This window comes from Electrophorus electricus, chromosome 13 (genome assembly GCF_041902795.1).
Source record: "Electrophorus electricus isolate QZ-2024a chromosome 13, ASM4190279v1, whole genome shotgun sequence".
Taxonomy (NCBI): domain Eukaryota; kingdom Metazoa; phylum Chordata; class Actinopteri; order Gymnotiformes; family Gymnotidae; genus Electrophorus; species Electrophorus electricus.
In genome coordinates, this window is record NC_137509.1 from 8,652,501 (window position 1) to 8,674,358 (window position 21,858).

Consider the following 21,858-nt stretch of genomic DNA (forward strand, 5'->3'; position numbering starts at 1 on the left):
TGTGGAGGCGCATTTAAATTTAGTATTCTCAGCTGGGTGACTAACTCTAACTGCATTACTCACTCGGGGTATGTTGACACAGGTTGTCTGGTGTCCACCAAGTGCTTCATAGAATGCAAGTGTGGCATGTAAAGTGTACACACACACACACACACACACACACACACATGCACGCACAATCACAACACAACAAAGCAAAGCGGTGTATGGACTCACATCTGGAAGTATGAGAAGCGTACCTTTATGTATAGTCTTGAAGGAATGTGTGGAAGTTGTAGTTTCCCAGGGAGTCAAGTTAAAGATATACTATAAGAAGCAGAGCCAAAGGAAACCAGTGGCTGGCATGCGGTGTTGGATGGATGACCTCATAGCAGTGCCTTCCTGAAGGATTGTTCTAGTAGCTTTGTGTCAACACCAGTGAGGGAAGGAAAATCGAGCCAGTCACAACACTAAATTGCCAAGTGAACTTGTGACCTGCTTCACTGATTAACTTTTTAAATTACAAACAAGCAAATAAAAACTATTTTTCCCTTTGCATCTGCTGAGGTTCTGGTTTGCAGTTAGTCTAAGACTGGTCTGAGATTACTGGTTACAACTGGATACTAGGTTACTAGATACTGGACTGCTGGATACTAGAAATTCGTTATCATATCCTTTGTTTTTGCCACTGGATATTCCACTACTGCTTATGCTACTGACTTTTCAACAGTACTGTATATCCTTTTTACATGAACATATGGCCCATGTCATTGACTGTGGGGTTCTGACCAGTCCTATGCACTGTTGTGATAGACACTGGCAGCAGCCACAGTGACCACAGTGACCACTGCTGTACTGTCACTGTCACTGATTTACAGCACCACGTTATGGTATAGCCGAGAAGCCTATGAGTGTGATTTCACGTTTTACATGCAACTACTCCTGCAGGGAACCTTTTGTTATCCCCTCACACCCAACATCAGTGATAGAACCTGGGTTTGGGAGCTGAACCATGGTTTGGGGGCTGACAACCTGTGAGGATTCTTTGCAAACATCCTCCACTCTGTGTTTCAAAATCGATTTCCAGTATGGCTGCTGCTGAAAACAGACCCAGATTAAAGACTGCAGTCATACCCTAATATGGGTACCGGTGAATCAGGCAGTACCAAGCAGGCATAAGAAGGGAAATCACACGATTGTTCTCTTCATTTGTAGCGTGAGATCACTCCGGCTTGGAGGAATTGCGCTCCTCCCAGTTTTGCTGGAGTTGTGCTCTGCCAGATCTCCAGCAGCTTGCTGGGGTCTGCCTGGGCTGGGCCTCACTGGGCTTAGTGGCTGCACTTTAACGTGTGTGTCTGCGGGGGTATTCAGGTGGTTGTACCGCCAAATGTTCTTAAGCTGCAGTCTGTCAAATTTAGGCCTTTTTTTTTTCATTCAAATTAGTTGCTAAGTGACCATCCTTTGTCAGATGCTGCTGGGAGCTAAAATTAGTATGGAAAAGTTTACAGACTAAGGCAATCTCTGAACACTGAACAGTTAATATTACTGCCAAATTATGTGTTTATCCTCGCCAAAACTCAACAAAAACATTTCCAGTAAACCATGCCCATTTATTCACCGCAGTGAAATGAGGTCTGTGTTTTCCTTTTTGCTGAAAATGAAAGTAGCTTGGCAATACCTTTTTGTAAAGTGTTTTTCTTACACCTCTGTAATTGTACCAGGCACACGCACATCCACATAGCCTCCTCCTCTGTGTACAAGACAGGTGTGTGCGAAGTCGTCACTTCTTGTCTTTTCCCATTAGGGGAGGTGTCCCTAGAGGGGAGGACCTGTTAGAGACATGCTACTCCACCTCTCCTGTGTGTGGTCCCGGGCTTTCAGTACGATGCTGACTCATCTCTGGGGTGCGAGGGAAGCGCTCTTAAACGCTCTCTTCATACCTGCAGCCGCTTGAAGGCTCCAGGGGCTTATTTGCTTACTTTATTGTGTAGGCTGGGTTTAAGCCAGACTGGATCATCTTAGAAATGTAGTTGGTGCTCTGAGTCAACATAATGAGTAACTTCATAATAAAGGTCTGCTTCTTTTGTCTTATTGGTTATGACAATGCAAATAATATAAAACATTCCAAGACCTTAAGATAAAAACAGATATTCTTGTTCTTTTTAAAAAAAAATCATTCCATATAAGGGTTATAAATGCTTTAGCAAAACACAAGAATCAGAGTCCAAGCATGGAGGACGGAGTAGGCGGAGTGTGATGTCAGCACGGCCGGATCTGCAGGGCGAGGGGTTGCATGGCTGCAGAGTGATGGGGTCACGTGTTGGAGGATGAGGATGGCAGGGTGGCTAGTGATTAACCCCTGAATGGCCATTGCCTCAGTTTCCTCCCTGTGCCTGTCAGTCGCATCCTGTGTGCGTGTGTGAATGTGCTTATCAGACACCCTGTCACACAGACACACTTGCACTCACATTCTGTGTTTTCCTGTCACTCAGTGTCACGTCCACACAAGCCCACATGGTGGGCAGTGAGGCGGTAGGAACCCTTTAGTCAGCACTGCTGGGAGTTAAGCACACTGCAGAGCAGTGCACACACACACATACAAACACACTGCTTCACAAACACTTACTCACCCATCTGTTAGTAGCAATTACTGTAGACCTTATCATAGCAATGAAAGCTATGTATGTGTCTGAGTGATAACATGCAACAGTAATAGTTACATAGTACTGACTTGTATTTGCTTTTAAAACTGTGTGTGTGCGCGTGTGTGCTGTATGAAATGCTGTATTTGCGATGCATTTCGGTCTCTCTTCATTTCTCTGTGTCCCTCTGTCTTTTCCTCTGGGATCATATTATCTTCCCTCTTGGGGCTCAGCACTATAGGTACAGTAACCATGGAGAAGAAAACATAACAAACTGGAAAACTAACATGTCTTGTTTCCATGAATGATCTATATCCATGCAAGGATTGAATCTGGACTTTACACTGTAGCCTTACAGAAAGTCTGCCAGGCAGGAGATAAGCTGCTGCTATTTTCAAAAGTGCAAAGCAGCTAGCCTTCTTCTTCCCTCTGCGTTTTAAGAGGCTGGCTGATCTGAGTAATAAACTGATGGGCATACCAATGATCGACTGAACTGGGATAATGAGTTAGCCTGGTCTGCCTTCCTCAGGCTGTGAACTGCTCTGAATGTGCAAGATTGCTCTCATCAGTCTGCTTGTGCAAAAATTAAAGATTTAATGGTGAAAAAGTGTGAAATATGGCAGAGAGTCTTTTAAAAAAGTCTCAAGAACATCATGTACAAAGTCTGTTTATGCCAGTTCGCAAAGGTGAGGTCCTCCGGGCCACTGCAGTACCAAGCACTGCATGTAATCAGTACTGCTTTCTCTATCTGTACCATGCAAAGACACCCATCAAATGTTATTTAAGCTTCACCGCGTGGAAAGGCTCCAATCTCACACATCAGTGGAAGAGAGAAAGACAGAGAGAGACAGAGAAAAGGACGGGTTTTGGAGGTAGACAGAGAGGGTCTGAATTGGGATTCTTGTCACTACAATTACCTTCTGAGAGCAATTTCTTCTGGCAGCTCTCTCCTTGTGATCACAGCTCAGAAACAGACTTTGAAGCCTTGGCATGTGTGTGTGCTTATTTGTGTGTTTGTGTTTGTGTGAGAGAGCTTGACAGACAGCATTTTAACCTTTAAAGCATATTTTTGTTCATGCTGTGAGAGATCTTCACAAGTTATTTTCCAGAAGTTTCTAAAGAAACATTTACACTGTGTAAAGTGTGCGGAGAGATGTCACAGGGAGACTGTAACATTTAAGAGTATCCCATTTCCTAGTCCTCCCACTTCACCTTTTGGCTCTGTGCTGTGTACATCTGCTCCTGCATGTGTGTATGTGTGTTTCATAAGGAAACGTGTGCGCATGTGTGTTAAGGGAGCCAATCTCTTGCGGCCCGCCAGCTGCACATTCCATTCCCCCACGCTTATGTGATAATTTCCCAAGACTGAACATACCCTGTGCACCGTAGAGGGAGACATAGCTCAGATCAACCCTCAGGATGCATTTTGTGATGGCAACTCCAGAAAATGGGAAACAAGCCACCAATCTTAGGGCATGGATCCGTCTGAGTTGAAGGGTCATGCAACCGAAGAACAAATACACACAAGAAAATATAAATAAATGACTCTTGTCTCCTCTACCTGCTGTTGACAGCAGCCACTCGCTGAAGAGCTGCTGAGCTTTTGGAGCTCTGAAATAGTGCTGGCCATGCATCAAGCTGTGCTCACACTGTTCCCCCTTCAGGCCAAGATTTGTAGATATTCAACAGTCCGTCGCCACATTCCAAAGGTGGTAACCTGACAGCACCTTTAAACAGCTTGTATTAATAATGTTTATGTCATATATGTTGTACCATCGATTACAACTGCTTCACGTTGTTGCGAGTTCCTGTCTAAGAGGATCTTGGTTGGGCTTTTTCCTTGGGCGGAACCGTAGAGGGGAACTACTCTGCTGGGTTCAGGCTGCAGCACAAGCCTCTCCAGGGTTTGCGGATTTGGCTGCAGGCCTTCAGAATAGCCTCTCCTTCACACTGATTAGAGCCACGGTGAGGGGAGCCTTGGTACACAGGCGCTGGTCCATATTTAATGTCCTGGAGCCCCTGCTCATGCTAATTAATTAGTTGCTAATGAGGGTGAGTGTATTTAGCTAATTAAGCAGAGCATGTATGTGACTGTACATTTGGGGATTCGGATGGCATGAGAAGCCCTTGATGTGTGGGCTTGTGTCAGTGCCAGTTGCACCTAAGAGGTCGGGGTCAGGCCCTTCAGTAAGTTCTATTGATTATATTTGTGGGTAGACATGAAAATGAAAGAAAGCGAGAGCAAAACTGAAATAGAATTAAAATGCTTACAATCAGTTACAAAGAGCTGTTACTTTAGTGGGCAGAGATGACCTCACTGCTAATGTTCTGGAGTATTGAGTCAGAGGTGCTAAGGTTAAGAACACATGGCTAAGTGTAGCAGTGTTTTGGTTTTTGGTTTGTTTGACCTGACCTGGCACAGCAGGTCAAACAAGCAGGTCAGACCCTGGCACACCTGGGTGAAGGAGATGATGAAGATGGATCAGCAGGTCACCTGGGTGAGGGAGATGTTTGCAAAGTTTCATTCTAAAGAATTTTCCATAGATCCTCTGTTGCGCCTCTGTGGGGATAAGCCAGCGATTTTCATCCTTTTTTGTCCCCGCTCTCTCCTTTTCTTTCTCTCCTCTTTCTCTCTCTTCTTCTCTCTCTCTCCCTTTCTCTCTGTCCCTCCGTCCCCTTCACTTTCTCTTATTAGTTACTCTCTAATAATGAGGGAATATTGCCTCAGTGTGTAGAGATAATGTAAATTAAAGATTTTACTTCCTTGGGTTTTTTTTTTTTTAGACTACAGGAGGTGATGTTTGATGTACTGTATAACCAAACCCTAGCCTTAACCAGCAATAGCCAGGAAAACATGCTATGAGCAACAATGCTCTGACCTGTGATCACGTATGTTCATGCTGAAGTTTCCCCTGTGGGTCTGGTAAGGCCTTCTTACATCTGGGTATCAATTGGGTGAGAACCAGTGGTTAGACACTATAGTCTTATATCATTAGAACATATCATTATAACATGTACTGATATTTCAGTGCTCTGATCGGTTGAATTTAGTTGCCACTGACTGTAACCCTCCTGTAAGTAAACATGTCGTACTGAGAAGTTTATTAGAAGTTTATGAGGCCAGAACTGCCCCTCTGGCTTTTTACATGTGATGCTGCACCACACAGCAAAAGCAGACCTGCTCTCCTACAAAAACAGACTCCAAAAAAAAAAGACCTGATCTTCAATAAAAACAGACCTGCTGTCTTACAAAAACAGCCTTGCTCTCCTACAAAAACAGACTCCAAAAAAAAAGACCTGATCTGCGATAAAAACAGACCTGCTGTCTTACAAAAACAGACTTGCTCTCCTACAAAAACAGACCTGATTTTTGACAAAAACAAACCTATCTTACAAAAGCAGACCTGATCTCCAACAAAAACAGACCTGCTCTCCTACAAACAGTCCTGCTCTCCTACAAGAACAGACCTGCTATCCTACAGAAAGGGTCTAAAGCACAAATATCAAACTGCATCTACACATTGAATTGCTTTGCGTACCCTGGAAATAAACACATCCCAGTCCTGATAAAATGAATTGCTATTTTGATAACAGTAACACAGCTCTTTGACTGCGAAGCTGACTGTCAGATCTCCCTGCCTGCCTGCCTGAACACAGCATTATATAGCCTTCGTCTCTAGATATTAGCCATGCAAATGTCATAAATTTTTATTTATGTATCTCTCCTCCCTCTCTTCCGCCCTCTCATCTCTTCCTCTTTTGCTCCCTCCCTCCCTCTCTCTCTGTCTCTCTCTCTTTCCCGCTGCCAGCCACCACCAACTTGGACTCGGAGAGCAAGCGAACGGCCCACTTCCAATCGTCATGGCAACAGCATGTGAATGTGTTCGGCTCGTGGAGTAGGCCGGAGTGCGTGCAGGAGCTGCACCAGGAGGCTCAGCTCAACCTCCAGAGCCTGCTACAAGGTAGGAGACTCCAGCCGCAGGGTGTGTGCGTGCCAGTGTGTGTGGCTGGGTGCGCACGCCTGTGACTGAGGGACTGAGGGTTCGCTGTCTTCGGTGAGCTCGATCCTTCAGCTGTTTCATCTGTTCAGATTACCATGCATGTTTTCATTTTGTATATATGTGTGCTTAGAGGTGTGTGTGTGTGTGTGTGTGTGCGCGCGAGTGTGCGTGCGTGTGTGCGTGCGTGCGTGTTTGCATGCCTGCATCTTCTGTGCCTGCGTCTTCTGTGCCAGTATGAGCATGTCAGGTTTTATTCCCATTCTGACTGTTCTTGTTTGCCTGAGCGGGAATGTGTTTACGTTTTTGTTTTCCCTGTTTTCCCTCCATCCTGCATTTTCTCTCTTCTGTCCTCTCTCTCTCTGACTCGCCCTTGCCCTTTCCCATAATCAATCATATTTATTTTCCTTTCTGAGAAATATGCAATCGTTACTCCTCTGTTCATTTAATTCATCTATACAGACACCTCCTGATGCTTGTGTGTGTGTGTGTGTGTGTGTGTGTGTGTGTGTGTGCGTGCACGCTCCTCTGTTACAGTACTTGATGTCCCCTGTATCATAAAGAAAGAGCAGCTGTAGATTAAACAGTGAAGTGTGGGTGGTCAGTGTGTTTGTGTGTATTTGGCTGCGTGTGATGCTGTGCAAGATACGCATACAAACAGTTCTGATCTTCATATATCCAGAGGTGTATGATGCATCGGAGCTGACCTCTGGATCCTTAACTATAGGACTGCTATTTATGGAAGGGAGAAAACTGCTCATATTAAGAGTTTTTGCCTTGTTGTAGGTAAAAGTTAAATGCATAGTTGAAATAACTGGTGTTATCACAAAGTTTCACATCAGTTTTACTCAGGAATTTTTGTTTGTTTGTTTGTTTGTTTGTTTGTTTTTAAACCTTTTTTGCTCTTATTTGTACCTCATGTTAATTCGGATTTGGTGAAGTGCAATAAATAAATAACTTCTTTCCAAATAGAGAATGAGTGAACGATTTCAGATTTTTTTTAACTTTCCAAACATTATGCTGGAAAAATTGTAGATTTCATGCTTATCTTTTAATTGTTTTTACTGAATATTAGTTTAACAATAGTAATGAACCATTCAGGTAGTAGACTTTTTAAAAAATCTTATTGTGATTCCTCTGTATTATCCAACTGTTGACCTTTGTTCGCAAACCATTAGCAGTGAACATAATACTAGTGAAAAGAAATGGTTTGCTTTCATTTGCTTTTAAATGCACTTATTGTAGTGCCCTGATGCAGCTGAACAGATGAGAGATCAAAGTGTCTTTCAACCTAGAGCTTAACTGTTAGCTTTCCAGGTGTGAGCACTAAGACCCCATTAGCTGCTGTGTTTTGAGGTAACATTTATCATGGTAAAACATGTAAGAGTGTGTGTTTGTGTGTGTGTGTGTGTGTGTGTGTGTGTGTGTGTGTGTGTGTGTGTGTGTGTGTGTGTTTGAGTTTTAGAGTTTTAGAGTTTATCTATTACTGATCAAAATGAACATTACATGATGCTGATTCATCCAGTTCAGATTGGTATCTGAGGGCCAGTGGTCTGCAGAGGTCTGCCATCACCCTACCATAGACATCCACTACTGCAACCTCTCACTAACATGTAGACCTTTTTGTTAGAATCAACTGAAGTAGAAAGCATATCTGACCAGCAGGGGGAAAAAAACAATCACTCCTCTCCGCACCGATCAGAAGTGACCTGAGGGAAAGTAGGAAAAAGAAAAGCAAAACAGAACAGACCCAGTGGACAAGAAAGAAGGCATTGTTTCTCCCTCCAGTCCCATTGCGTCTGTGGATACACAAGAAAAGGACTGACCCATATTTAATAAATGGCTGCTTTCAGGGGTGCATCTAGTTCGAAGAGATGCTTTGAGGTTATTCATGGCTGCTGTGGGACTTTGCACGCATGACTGGCTGGCTGCGCGTCTGCAGGAGCAACCCGATTGGCTGATTAGAGTGGAGATGTTTATGTCCCAGCAGGGTTTAACTGCTGAATGTCCCAAGCCAGGTTAGAGAAGGAGGGGAGGGCAGGTCCAAAATACCTTCACACACACACACACACACACACACACACACACACACACACACACACACACACACACGCGCGCACACACACGCACGCACGCACGCACACTCTATTGTATCCTCTGTTAGGTTTGCTTTCACAACTTCTCCTTTAAAGTGGTTTGCAAGGTCTTCAAAGCCAGCTCTTCACTTTCACAAAGAAGCCTGTATAAATCGACTTCTGGTGAGTTCACGCTGTCTGCCCAAGCCACATGTTTTGCTTGCTGTAGAGTACAAGCACTGGAATGACTGGACATGTGCAGTTCTGAACTGTCAGCAACTTTAGTTTGAGTACCACCGAGTGGCTTCGCTATCAGTGCTAGTGAGGTCTAGGCTCCAGCAGCCTCGCTGAACACTCATTACTGATGTAAACCATGACAGGAGATTTCAGGTCCAATGGAAGAGAATGTTTAATGACAAGGGTGCTCATATCCATTAAAGGGGGATTAGGTGGGGTTCGAGGTGGAATTCGGGGCCTAAGGGCTGTGCTGCTGGATGGAGCACTTTGGTCTTGACAGACAGCTGGTAGGTAAAGCTGCCATAAAGTGAGGGCTACCATGTCTGCAGACACCTTATTACCACTGCTGCAGTGATGCTGGTATTCTTCTGAGGGCGATTAGCAGTACAGACTGCAGAACATCGGGAGCTGTGCGTGCACCGAGTAAACCGTCCACAAACAGGAGGGCTGATCAAGGTCATTATGTCTAGTAAAAGAAAAAAAAAAAGATCAACAGTCTGACTTGGAAAACCTCTTGAGACATTCTCAGATTGTCACAGTTGCTTCTTGTGTTTTAATCTAACCGTAGTAGCTTGCTTCCATTCTCCCAATAGAACGTTTAAATACATACTGTCCGTGTATAACTCATCTCCTCCTGAAGGAGGTTTGAACCTACAACACTGTGGCTGCAAACTGAGTCCTCAAACAATTACTCCAGTAACACAGATAGTGTTTAGCATGAAGGAATAACATTCTTAATAACTCATTGTGAGTACTAGGGTCAGGAGTTATTAGCCCTCTGTTGTGACTGGTGCTGTATGTGACATGTGCCTTAGTCTCTATCCTGCTCTTGTGTTGTAGCATTTACATTTTCAGCATTTGACACACACACACTGTACTCCAAAGCAATTTACATTTCTCAGTAATGTGTACTCCCTGGGAATTGAACCCATAAACTTGGTGGTGTTAGTACCTGGCTCTACCAGCTGAACTACAGAGCTAGTAGTGGACTAGGGCCTTCAGTGCTGTCTTAGTCCTGATGCAGTATGTGTATAGATGGTCCTGTTTTTTGCGGCTAGCCTGAGGCCCTTCGGTTAGAGGCTATTGTTGACTCAAGAGGCATTCCATTGTTTCCGAGCACCCACCATTGCTAGGCAACCGGACTCTGAGATTGCGGCATCCCTGTTCTGCTCAGAAGCATCAAGTTCGCTGCCTCTAAGACACACACACACAAAGAGACGCACCCAAACACATGCACACATATATACATAGACACACACAAAGAAGCTGGTGGGAGAAAAGTGGATTTTGTATATGTGTGTGGTGTGGCTGGGAGGAGTGTTTTTATGGATAAGAATGGCCACAGGGATGATTTGGGGGACTCAGATGGAATGTTTTGTCATGAGTTAAAATGGTAATCAAACTGTTTACAAGGATTGAGATGACAAGAGACTTTGTGAAAACTAGGGAATACCGCTGTACAATGTATACAGTCTTATATAATCACTTTAAGATTTGGCTGCATCTCTTTGAAGAGAAGCTCAGCCTGTGGTAATGCTAATGCTAATGCTAACCCTAGCTGAACATTCCTGTTTGTATGCAGATTTTGAGGAGCAGCTGTATGATAGCCGGGTAACTGGCCAGACCTTTCGGCACACCTCCTCTCAGAGCTCAGAGGACACTTCCACCACGCTTAGCCCATCACCTTCCTCACTCAACAACAAGAAGCCTGAGTTTGTCTTCCTGGTAATTATCATTTCACTGTGGTGTATGGCATGGAAAATGCAGAAGGTTTTGGAGTGAACCTGGGCACAACAAAGATTCCTTCCTCTCTGTATGAATGGTTTCTTTATCATTACATTCACCGTTAAGTGCTATCTTATGATTCCTTAAAATTTCCTTCCAAATTCTTTCTAATACTAGAATCAAGTACATTTATATGTGCTTTGTAAAAAATCTTTTTTTTTTGTGGCAATACCACTAGGGTTAACTAGCACTTCGAATGTTTATGAATGTCCTCTGTAATTAGTTCCTTTTAACAACTTTGTTGTTGTACCATCAAAGAAGGAATAACAATGTAATTAATGAAGGGTTTCACTTGCATCATGAACAATAATGAATAAACCTTCTTAAGCTAGACCACGTGTTCCCCTGTTTCTCTAGCCAGCAAATAAGCAGGTGTGTGAAGATGACGCAACTTCAGTAGGCATTCGGGCTCAGGATACAGCACTTTGTGGCTCAGAGCGCCCCCTCCTGGGCTGGAACTCCTCCCTGGGACCTCCTGTTGCTGAGAAACCTCGCTGGCACCTGGGTCGACACACCCCAGCCCATCTTGTACCAATCAATGTCACAGGTAACAGACTCTGAATATGTCCTCCTCCTGTTCTTCACTGCTCAAGAGTGTATGCAGCTTTTTCTGGTATCATTTCTCTGAGGCATGGTTTGCTTTGGCCAAGATTTTTTTTAAATAAAGTTGTAGATGTTATTTCCCACGGACAGTTGTAAAGATGTCTAGTGCCTTTTCCCAAATGTTCTTCAGCTGGATAAAACTTCAGCACTGATGGTGCACTGCTGATACCCTCATTACAAGGACCATTAAAGGATCAAGATAGTTAAGAATGGGAAATTCAAACTTTTGTTTAAATTGAACAATAGTTTGTGAAAGTGTCTGCTTGAAATTGTGTATTTGGGGGTTTCTGGTAACATTTGAAATACACAAATACTTTTGGTCCAGTAGTAGGTCCAGTAGTACATCTACCCTGCACATTTTAAAGTTCCTCCTAGTCTAAAAAACAAATTTTAACTTCATGATGGCTTGTTAATTAGCTGATATATAATGTTAGTACAAGTAGAATTTTCAGGCCAAAGCTACATCAGGGTCAGTACTGAGAAACTTTGGAATACACAATGCTTGCCTACAACTCTCATGCTGATATTGGCACTGATAATGTTTTCCTGTGTCAGTCTGAATTAGCAAACTGTTGTACCATGCTGTAGGCTCTAAATCATATTTGATTTTCAAGTTAAAATAAATTAGGGTTTAGTTGCCCTCATAACTCTTGCATGCCTGAAGTGAGAGCAAATCAGGGTCAGACGTTTCAGGATATCCTGCAACAGATCAGTTCTTCCTCACATTGTTTTCTTGTTACATTTGGTACACGCGTTCTCATGTTTAACCTTGAATTGCACAGCCTGGGTGACGTAACTCACAGAACATGCCGGATCTCCTCCTCATTCCCACTCATATGGGCACTGCAACAGTTCTTACCCCTTCAGCACCTCCTGCCTCTCTCAAGGTGTCACCATGTTCATGTATCACATCCTCTGTGGTCTCAGCACTTCCACTCTTCTTCTCTTCCCCAGTCTTGCTCTCTCTGAGCTCTCCAGTTCTTGTCCCTTCCCTTGTTCTCTTCTATCTCTACTCTTCTGTAGTTTTCTGTCTCTCTAACTCTGCCGCTCTCTCTGTCTTTCTGTCTCTGTATATCTCTGTCCTGCCTCTCCTGCCCTGCTCTAGTCTCCTTACGAATTTCCCTGGCTTCTCCTAGCCCTGTTCCTCCCTGCTTGTTCCTCTCTTGATCTCTCTTGTTCCCTGAACCTCTAGGTTCAGTGCAGTAGCGTAGGTCAGGTCTCAGTTAACGCAATTCTCAGGCAGCCTGGGGTCTAATTCCCAAAGAGGTGCCATTCTGCTCCCCGCCCGTTGAAGATAATGAACAGGTAGCTGTTGCCATGGCAACACGTAGCTCTTCCTCCTTAGCTTGGTGAAGAGGAATGGAACAAGCTGCGTAGAGAGAGAGAGAGGGGAGGAGAGAGACACGTGCAGACAGTGATGAGAGGATGTTTGAATGTGAGGGAAAAAGAGGGAAAGCCTTTGTTTTCACCTCCTCTTTTCTTGTCCTTTTCCTGAATGAAATCAGCACAGATATTGGGAAGTAATGAGGTTTCCTTAGGCGTTTTCTGGGAAAGTGTTCTCTTAGAAAGCTGAGAGAGTGCATTTGTGTAATGTATTTAGCTTGAGCAAGATTTAATTATCACATTATGTTCAATTCACTATATCATTGTGACACTAGTGAACAGGGTAAAGCACTCCTCCTGGTACTACCACCTGTTAACCTATTTAGTTTAGTCCAGTTTATTCTTCAAACCACTGCAAAATGTACTAACATTTTTTTCTAAAGAGTAATAATATTTAAGTATCAAGAGTGACTTGATTCTATTTACTGCACATTTACTGACTAATCCTGTCTCTAGCTCTTGGATGGATGGGGGGTACCTGATGGTTTAGTTTAGAATGAGAAAAGTACTTTTGAGTCAGGCAGGTGCATGTTAGTTGTGTGACCAAAGGAAAATTATGCGTAAAATGTGTACATTAGTTATCTCCATTATTTCAGCATGGATGTTAGGCCTTTTCTCAGCACCGCTTATTATGCCACTGTGCACTCTCTAGTGTTTGTTTCATTTTGTAAAAACCGAGCAAACATCACCATAGTCACCAGTAATCCTTCATTTCACGCTGGCCATTACTTCGTAGTACATATACAACACATTGGCCTGTGAGCCAATAAGATCTGTTGCACATGCACCAGATATTTTCAGATGTAATTTCCAGAAACAACATACCTAGAATATACAACGTCTAGACTAAAAATATAGGCTAAAATATAGGATCCAAGCACATCTTAACCCTAGTATTATTCTTGAACAGGAGATGGCCAACTCTAGTCCTGGAGAGCTAAAGTCCAGTAGACTGTTGATATACCTGCCCCAACAGAAATTAAGACTAATCTCATCTAATCTCATCACTTAATTACCAGGATGAGTACATTTGTTAAAGCAAGGAAATTAAAAAAACAACAAAAAAAAAACTACTGGACTCTGGTTGTGCAGGGCAGGAGTCAGACAGTCCTGTTCCAGACTCTTTAAAGGGGTTCATCTTAGAGATCTTTAGTGGTAATTCACTTTTGACTACAAGGTTCAGTCTAAGATAGTTTGTGTCTGAGGAACGATCTCTTAGATTTTTAGCATTTTATTTTCCACACTAAGATATTTTTCTACAACGGTCTGTCACTCAGACTGAGAAGTGGTATCTCATGTCTTGCCTCAGGCCAGAGCTTTGATAAGCACGCCAGCGAACTCCAGGCCCCCTTTAGAACTGACACGGCGGTCAACCCAAAGACCGTCCGCCGCCCGAGGAGTGTGATCGCAGGCCCCGATGTCACGCTGCACTGCCAAGGTGATGAACAGGAAGTTAGAAAACGTTCTGTCAGGGACTGAGCGAGAGGATGTAACCAGGAAAAGTCATTTGGGTCTTGATGTGTCTTTCCTTTTTTACTTTGAATCTTTTCTTTTGGCACCATTGGAAAAATATATGCAACGACAGCCTTTCTTAAGTACATAAAAAGTGCATGCCCTTTATTATAATAAATACGCTCCTGTTTACTCTATTTTGAGATCTGTTTTTGTCTCTCCTCTCAGGTGACAGCAAGATTCTTGCTGTTGATTTGATACAAGGTGCCTGTTCTCCTGACTCCTCCCAGCCCAGATCTTTGGAGCCTACCACACAGAACACAGGCGAGCAGCGCATACCCTTACGGAAGACCCAGAGTAACTTGGAGCACAGTGTCCCCCCCTCTCCAAAGACCCCCACAGGCATGATGGATCATGCCACTCTTATGTGCCCTAGCCCTTCCTGGAATGGCCCAAAGGGCTCTACCTTCTCTCCTTCCTGGAATGAATCCTACAACTATGCTTTGGCCCCAAGTCCTGTTGCCAAGCCACCTTTGTCCAAACCTGGGATGTTAGCACCAGCTGCTGGAGGAGGTGGTCTTACATGTCCATCCCAGACCAGCTCCGGTCTGTCCATGAGCTCTGGGTCACACTCCAGCTCGTTCACTTCCATCTCAGAACCTTCTGGACACAGGCCATTTGCAGCCACACATGGCAATGCTTTTACAGGAAAGAGGAATGAGACTGAAGGTGCAGTGGGCAGTCCAAGTGCAAGCAATAGCTTCAACAAGAGTGAGCGAGAGAAGAGGTCAGCACGTGCCAATGCTTTCAAATTCCGTGAGCGCTCTCTTTCAACGCCAACAGATTCTGGATCACTCTGCTCGACAGACAACATGTGTGGTCCTGGTGAGACAGTGCCTATGGTTCGTGAAGGTGAGAGCTATGCCCTACTCTACCCGAGCAACAGCTCTGAGGACAGCACTAGCACTGACAATGTCTCTGGCACTACAGGCTCAGACTTCTTTCCAGAAGGTCGTCTGAGGTCTCGGTCACGTAGCATCTCACTGAAGAAGCCCAAAAAGAAGCCACCACCACCAGTACGCAGTGTCTCCCTGATGAAGAACTTGTCTGAGGCTGGCAGGATGACCTGCCATCATGGTGAAGGGCACCTAAGAGACGGCAGGCCCAAGAGCCTCTTCATTCCTCGAGAACACAATCTCCAAGATTCATTTTGCTCTGATTTCCTCATGGCTTCCAAACCAGAGGAGGAGACCCACAGCAGCCTCGAGACAGCCTCTGATACCTCTCAGCCCCCTGATAGGGAACCAGACTTAGCCTTCCCTCCTCATTGGCAGCTCAATGAGTGGAAGTCCAACAATGATCCTTACCGCTCATTGTCAGGTTCCAGCACTGCCACAGGTACTACAGTGATAGAGTGCATTAAGGTGCATGGAAGCTCAGAGTCACTGAATTCACCATCAACCTCTCGAGCCACTTCTCCTTCCCAGCTCTCTGTTGAAGCTGAAACTAAGGTCTCTCCATTCAAGCCTCCATGTCTCATGTCCCCATCCAGTGGCTACTCCAGTCAATCTGAAACACCCACCCCAACTATTGCAAACTCAGTTATTACTGGACCCACTGTAGCAGGGTGCAAGATGCGCCCAAAAATTCCAGAGAGAAAGTCATCACTTCCAGCCACCTCCCCAAAGGACAAATCTCGATCTCGCCTGTCTTTTGAGCTACCTGTGAATTTACAAATAGACCTGTCATCTGTCAAACCCAAGACTAAAGCAGGCAGGAGGCACTCTGACACATCTACAACCAGCAAACCAGGAAAACTCAGTCCCAGTCAGTCATCGCAGCCTATGGTTACAACAACAGACCTGCGGAACATCAGACTCCGCTCAGTGAGCCGGTCAGAACTCGAGGATAATGCTGATGGCTCCTCGGACATCATAGAGGAGGAACAAGGGCGTGACCTCAGTCCTCCTATCACCCCCTCGAGCTCTAAACCACCCAAGCCACCAGTTGCAGTAAAGCCACCACTGCCTAAGAGACCCATGAACCTGATGCTAAAGTCTCCCTCATCTTCACCTCATGCCCAGGAGTCTCCACCACCCTCTCCCGTAGATCGACCCATGCCAATAGGGAACATCTACATGGTGGTAAGAAAGCCCAAACCTAAGAAGCCACCTCAGTCACCAGTCAGTCCATGTGCAGTCATCGCTCAAGAGCAACTGCCCAGCTATCCACCCCCTTTACCTGAATTTGACCTAGAACATGGGATCCCAATTGAGGAAGAGTTTATCTTTCCCAGCAGCCCAGAGAAAGAGGACAAAAGCAAGACTTTTGCTAGTCAAGTTACCATCTCCTGTCTTGCTGAATTGGACAAAAAGAAGCCCAAGGTTCCCCCACCAGTGCCAAAAAAACCAAACATCCTTCTCTTACCTTCACCTACTGGCCAAGCCAATGGCACTTCAGAGAAGCAGACTCTTGTACTTGACAGTGGTTCTCAGTCACCCATAGGGCCACCTCCATCTGAAGTAGAAGAATCTTCCTGTAAAGAAGAGGGCCAAGAAATGCCTAATGACCAGCAGATCCAAGAGAGTGATGAGAGTAATGTACCTCTTCTTGATCTAGGAGACCTGGACACTCTTGGAAGTCTGGAAAATCATGATGTGATAGAGGACATTAAGGATACACTTCAAGATGTTGATTTAAATGCCCTCACTACAGAAGCAGTAACAGGTATGTCATTTAAAGCTTTCTCCTAACGTTCCATTTAATTTTACCTACGTTATACTCTGTTTTTCCCGTCATTATATGAAGGAGCTGATGAAACTTCTACATTGTCACGCTTAGTGTGCTTCAAGCACAAGACTTAATGCTGCTGAGATGCTCAGTAGTGTGAAAAAAGTCTGCATACGCATTACACTTTGAGACTAGTGGAAATGTTTTGCAACAGGAAAATGACAGATGGCCTATTTCTAAACTGGAATTTGATTTGAAAAACATGACATCTTGTAGAGAACCACATATGATTCCACTAGTTTTGATTAGAAACATTTGAATGTTATTTTTCTTAGATGTATATTTATACTATATGATGTCAGGTGGGAATAATGTACATTCCATTTGATTAGAAATATGTATAGAATTGTATTGGATGCATTTTCACTGTATAAACATAAAATGCATTAATGTAAATTTGTCTGTCTGCAAAATGCACCCACAGAAACATCACTAGAAGAGCATGCCTCTGTCAGTGACAGGACAGAACTACATATCACTGAAGAGACAGATGATGATGTGTTTGTTCACACATCTACGACCCATACAACTGAAGACCTTTTCACGATCATACACAGGTCTTGTCGACAGGGCTTCATTATAGTATTTGCCTATTACTTGGCTTATTCAAAACTACAACAAACTGTGGTACTGTAGTACCATAACAAAGATATATCCCTGATACCTGTAAGCATAAAGACAATAAAAGTTTTAAAGATGTTCATCAGTAGCATTTACTTACTTCAGCCTAATTAATGTTATGGGTAGAAATCGGAAGTTTAATAAGACCGAATCAAAACCTGGCAGAATACTGAATAAACCACATATTTATATTCTAATCAATTTTCTTTTCTCACCCAGGTCAAAGCGGAAAGTCTTAGGCCGCAAGGAGCCAGTGGACTCGTTTGGCAGTCGCCAGAGCCTTGTGTCACCTGTGAAAAGCGGCAGCAGTGACATCCGCACACTGACCCTTGGAAGCATGCCGAGATCAAGCTCCCGGAATGAGAACTTCATGGCACTTCTCCAGAAAAAAAGCAGCAAATCAAGTAGTGGCACCCGGGTCTCAGCCATGGAGCTGCTAAAGAGCACGAACCCTCTGGCTCGCCGCATCACCGAGTTTTCTCAGTTGGATCCAGATGCAACTGGCACTGACCCGTCTAAAGTGGCTCAGTCAGAGCAGTGATCAGTCCTGTGGAAAGCTATATGTAAGATCCTGTTGTGGCTGGTTTTCTGTTAATGCTCTACTGCACGTCTAAATGGTTTAATTTCCCAGGATCTCTGTCTGAAGTGAGGTGTTTTTGAGTTATTACTTTGGAACACCCCGGTGTCAACCTTTTCTGCTGTTGATGTATTTTTGCTGTGGAGCATTGTCCAAATCAGAAGGATGGAACCCAGCGATAATGGGAGGTTCTAAAATATTTGAGTTGGCCTTTTATTCTGCCGCTGAGAATGTGTTACTTGAACTCTCTTGTGGAAATATACAAATGATAATATTTTGATACTCTACAAAAATTAAGGAGCGCCAGCCTGTGTATGTGGCCAAAATCTGTAATGCCCAATTTTAAGACACAGGACTGAGGTAGGTTTAAAAAGATAAAATATTTTGTGATTAGGAAGTAGTTTGTGGTAAATGTGCTCACTGAGCAAGTATCAGTGTCCTCTTCAGAAACAAACATTCCACAAAGGTTGCAACCAAGGTCTGGTACCCCTTCAAACAAAGCACTTTTTATTGCAAGAAATAGTTTACAGCTTAAAAATCTATATTTCATTAGCCTTTGATTTTCCCCAAAAACATATGAGACAATAGAAAGATTTATTTAACCTGTACAAAGCTACATATAGAATATATACTAAAGTATATATTGAAGATTAGTTGATAAAATAGGCAAGACACAAAACTGTCCATGTTTGTGATTTCACTTTAAAACTGCCTATTGTGAGAGTGTTCACAGCACAGAGGGATCAAATGTATCATGGATCATGCAATACAGTTCATCCGAATTAATGTCTATAGATCTTCCCTCACTGCCAATAGTCTAGTTTATATATATATATATATATATATATATATATATATATATATAATTTATTTTTTTTTGTGTGTGTTTGTATGTGTGTGTATGTTTGTATGTGTGTATGTGTGTGTGTGTGTGTGTGCACCAGACACAGTGAAAAACCAAAATCACCACAGAGCAGAAAATGAGGACAATACCAAATTAGAGAATACCACAGGGGCTGAAACAGAAAAAGTGACCATCCCTGTAGCAAGAGGTTTGTGAATCCCCTTCTGGGGTGTTGGTCTGAACCTGGCTGTCCAGTGTGGCAGGTCTCTCAGGGGTTTCTTGATGCTCAAAAACCCTTTTGGCTACAGATCCATGTGTATAAGCTCTTTATAAAGAGTGTGCACTGTTCAACACTCAAAGAATCAGGGAGGAGAGTTGCCAAGGCCTGGGAACGATAAAAGAGAGCTCCGTTTTCTTACTGTCATCTCTGTTTCTTTTGGCCCAAGCTGTCAGGGGAAGTGGTGCTGTGGACTGCTCTAACCATCACAGATCCAAATTTGAAGTTATGGCTGCAGTGTTTTTCAGAACATTCTATCTATGCTCACAATGCATTTGTCACTCACATTATGGCCATTCAGACTATGCATCAAGGCTGGATGTACTGCTTGCATACCAAAAAGGCAAGCGGTGAATGCCTATGAATGTCAGGAAGGGAGAGCAATGCTCGACAGCTTTGTGTTTTTTTTGTACATGGTCACTGCCCATGTCACTGCGTAAAAAGGACTTCACTCTATGGTGATTTATAAACCACAGTAAACTGCGGATGAGGATGTAGGATTGTGGAAGCTGCGTGTGATAAACTGACCTGATCTGGTTTCACTGTCACATATTTGAAGATACAAAGAGAATGTTGTTCAGCAGTCACTGCTGCACTCAAAGACTGCTTGTTCTTTCCCATTCCTTAAGAAGCTCAATTCCCACGTGTTGTACCTGCTTTTCTCTGGCTCGCAATCAGAATCAAGAAACCTGGTGCTACTGAGCCAGAGCACCCTCTGCAGTCCAGGAGTAGAAGCTCACCTGGCAAAAACCTGTTCTGACTCTCCTGAACTATGAGGACTAAGATTGAACATTGACTTTTTTTTTTTTCTTATATCAGTCCTTCAGGTATTCTGACAGCATCTAAAATATAACAAGAAAATACAAAATATTACATTAAAATAGTGAGTGATGCTTGTTTTAACTATTTAGTGAATGAAAAAAAAAACAACAACAACCAGTGTTTGTTTGCCTTGTACTCTGGCGTGAAGCCTCTGTGTTTTTAAATGCCTTGGTATTGCACTTCCGTAGGAGTATGCAGAGTTTCATTTACTCTTTTTATGATTACTACTATGTAACGGTCATAATTACTCGTGTACTCTGTGCTGTACCCCTTTTTCAGTCAATGATCACAAATTCCAGAGGAATGAGGAGGGAGCGAGGGATAGAGTATATGTAGAGAGAGAATGGTAATACTTAGCCATAAGAAAGAATATTGTGTATGAAAAAGACTGTTAGAAGCCTTGTACTGAGTCACACATATTGAAACTTTTAGTTTAAAAGTAAGGCAATGCAGACAGCACGTACAAACCAGAGTGAACCGGTGACCTACAAACTGTAGTGTATTGGAGTTCTGGACGTGTCAGTGGCCAAAGAGAAACCTGCTGCGTGTTGTTTCTCTTCTTTCTCCCTTTTTCTGCCTCCATCGCACACTTTATCCAACTCTCCTGTTTACACCCGCAGGAGCTCCTGGTTGTACACAGAGGAAACGACGAATCTCTGCTGCCCAAAACAAAACCACAACAGCAAAGTGAGAGCACAGTGAAACAGAGAAGAGATCAGGACAGCCAGTCCCTGGTCTCGTAAAGGCACTGTCGTTAACATCAGTTTAACTACAACTGAGACAGAGTGTTACTCACTCTGTCATCTTGGCTTTTTTTTCTTTTTTTTCCCGCAAACTCACCCCAGTTTAGGCCAAGACTTTTAGTTCTCTTTCTGCTCCAAGCCAGTTTTCTTGGGACTGTCTGGTGGCTGTGAAATAAGTAACTTTCAGCCAATCCCTAAATCAAGAAGCTATGACAAGACTCATTCTGTATATAACATGTAAAGTTAAGCTACAGTTCTGACAAATTTTAACAGAGATAAATATGAGATGACCATAACAGAGAATTATAATATTGCAGATTAGAGTTCTTACTCAATGAATAAAGTCTGACTGAATGCCAGAACAGTAAAAAGCTTTAAAAGTATACATGAAATTTACCCTTTCCTTTCTGGACTAGGAGACAGCTGGGTGGGAAATCAATATATTATTGGGAATTATATTTTTGTTATTTTATCATTGGAAAGATATATTCTGCATATTACGAACTTCACTCTCCAGCAGTAAAAATATGTAGCTGTGAGCTCTTGAAGCAGCTATGTCTTGCCTATGTGCTAAAAAGTTACAGCATTATAATAAATTATTTTTCTTGCTTAACCACTCTTGTAGTTTTCCTGTTTACCAACAAACAAGAACACATCAGCATCATCATTGTCGAGGAGCTCGTCCTGAAAGCAGAACTAAAGAAGCAGTTATAATTTACAAATTGCTCAAAAGTCTTGTTTTGTTCATTTTGCAGATTTGTTTTGACGAAAGGGAACAGATTCAAATGAGAAGTTATTTATTTTTCTGCGTGTTCTGAATTTCTGAGTTTAAGGTCCCCTGACTGCTTAACTACAACATTGAAATTGTATCCACAGTTTCCTTCCTCATATATAAGGGATGGAAGAAACTCACTTGTGTAATTGCTCCTGGACAGAAACATTTGAAATATACTGCCCCCTGGTGGATATTAGCGTTTTCCCATACGTGTATAAATGCTGAAATTAAGGGAATGTATTTGTAATTAACCTT

At 43.2% G+C, this 21,858-nt stretch overlaps 1 protein-coding gene across 6 annotated transcripts in view; it reads left to right on the top strand.

Moving 5' to 3' along the window:
* Nucleotides 1-21,441, top strand: part of nhsl2 (NHS-like 2) — a 51,637-nt gene extending 30,196 nt beyond the window's left edge. For 4 of the 6 annotated variants that reach the window (XM_027008709.3, XM_027008713.3, XM_081694422.1 and 1 more), the window contains exons 2-8: nucleotides 6,431-6,583; nucleotides 10,514-10,656; nucleotides 11,074-11,263; nucleotides 14,012-14,140; nucleotides 14,383-16,881; nucleotides 17,369-17,501; nucleotides 17,785-21,441. In XM_027008709.3, coding sequence (XP_026864510.2) covers nucleotides 6,431-6,583; nucleotides 10,514-10,656; nucleotides 11,074-11,263; nucleotides 14,012-14,140; nucleotides 14,383-16,881; nucleotides 17,369-17,501; nucleotides 17,785-18,106 — 3,569 coding nt within the window. In that variant the 3' untranslated portion in view covers nucleotides 18,107-21,441. The remainder of the gene's footprint in view (nucleotides 1-6,430; nucleotides 6,584-10,513; nucleotides 10,657-11,073; nucleotides 11,264-14,011; nucleotides 14,141-14,382; nucleotides 16,882-17,368; nucleotides 17,502-17,784) is intronic. The other 2 variants (XM_081694424.1, XM_027008710.3) reach the window with 2 other exon arrangements.
* Nucleotides 21,442-21,858: the final 417 nt, after the last annotated feature.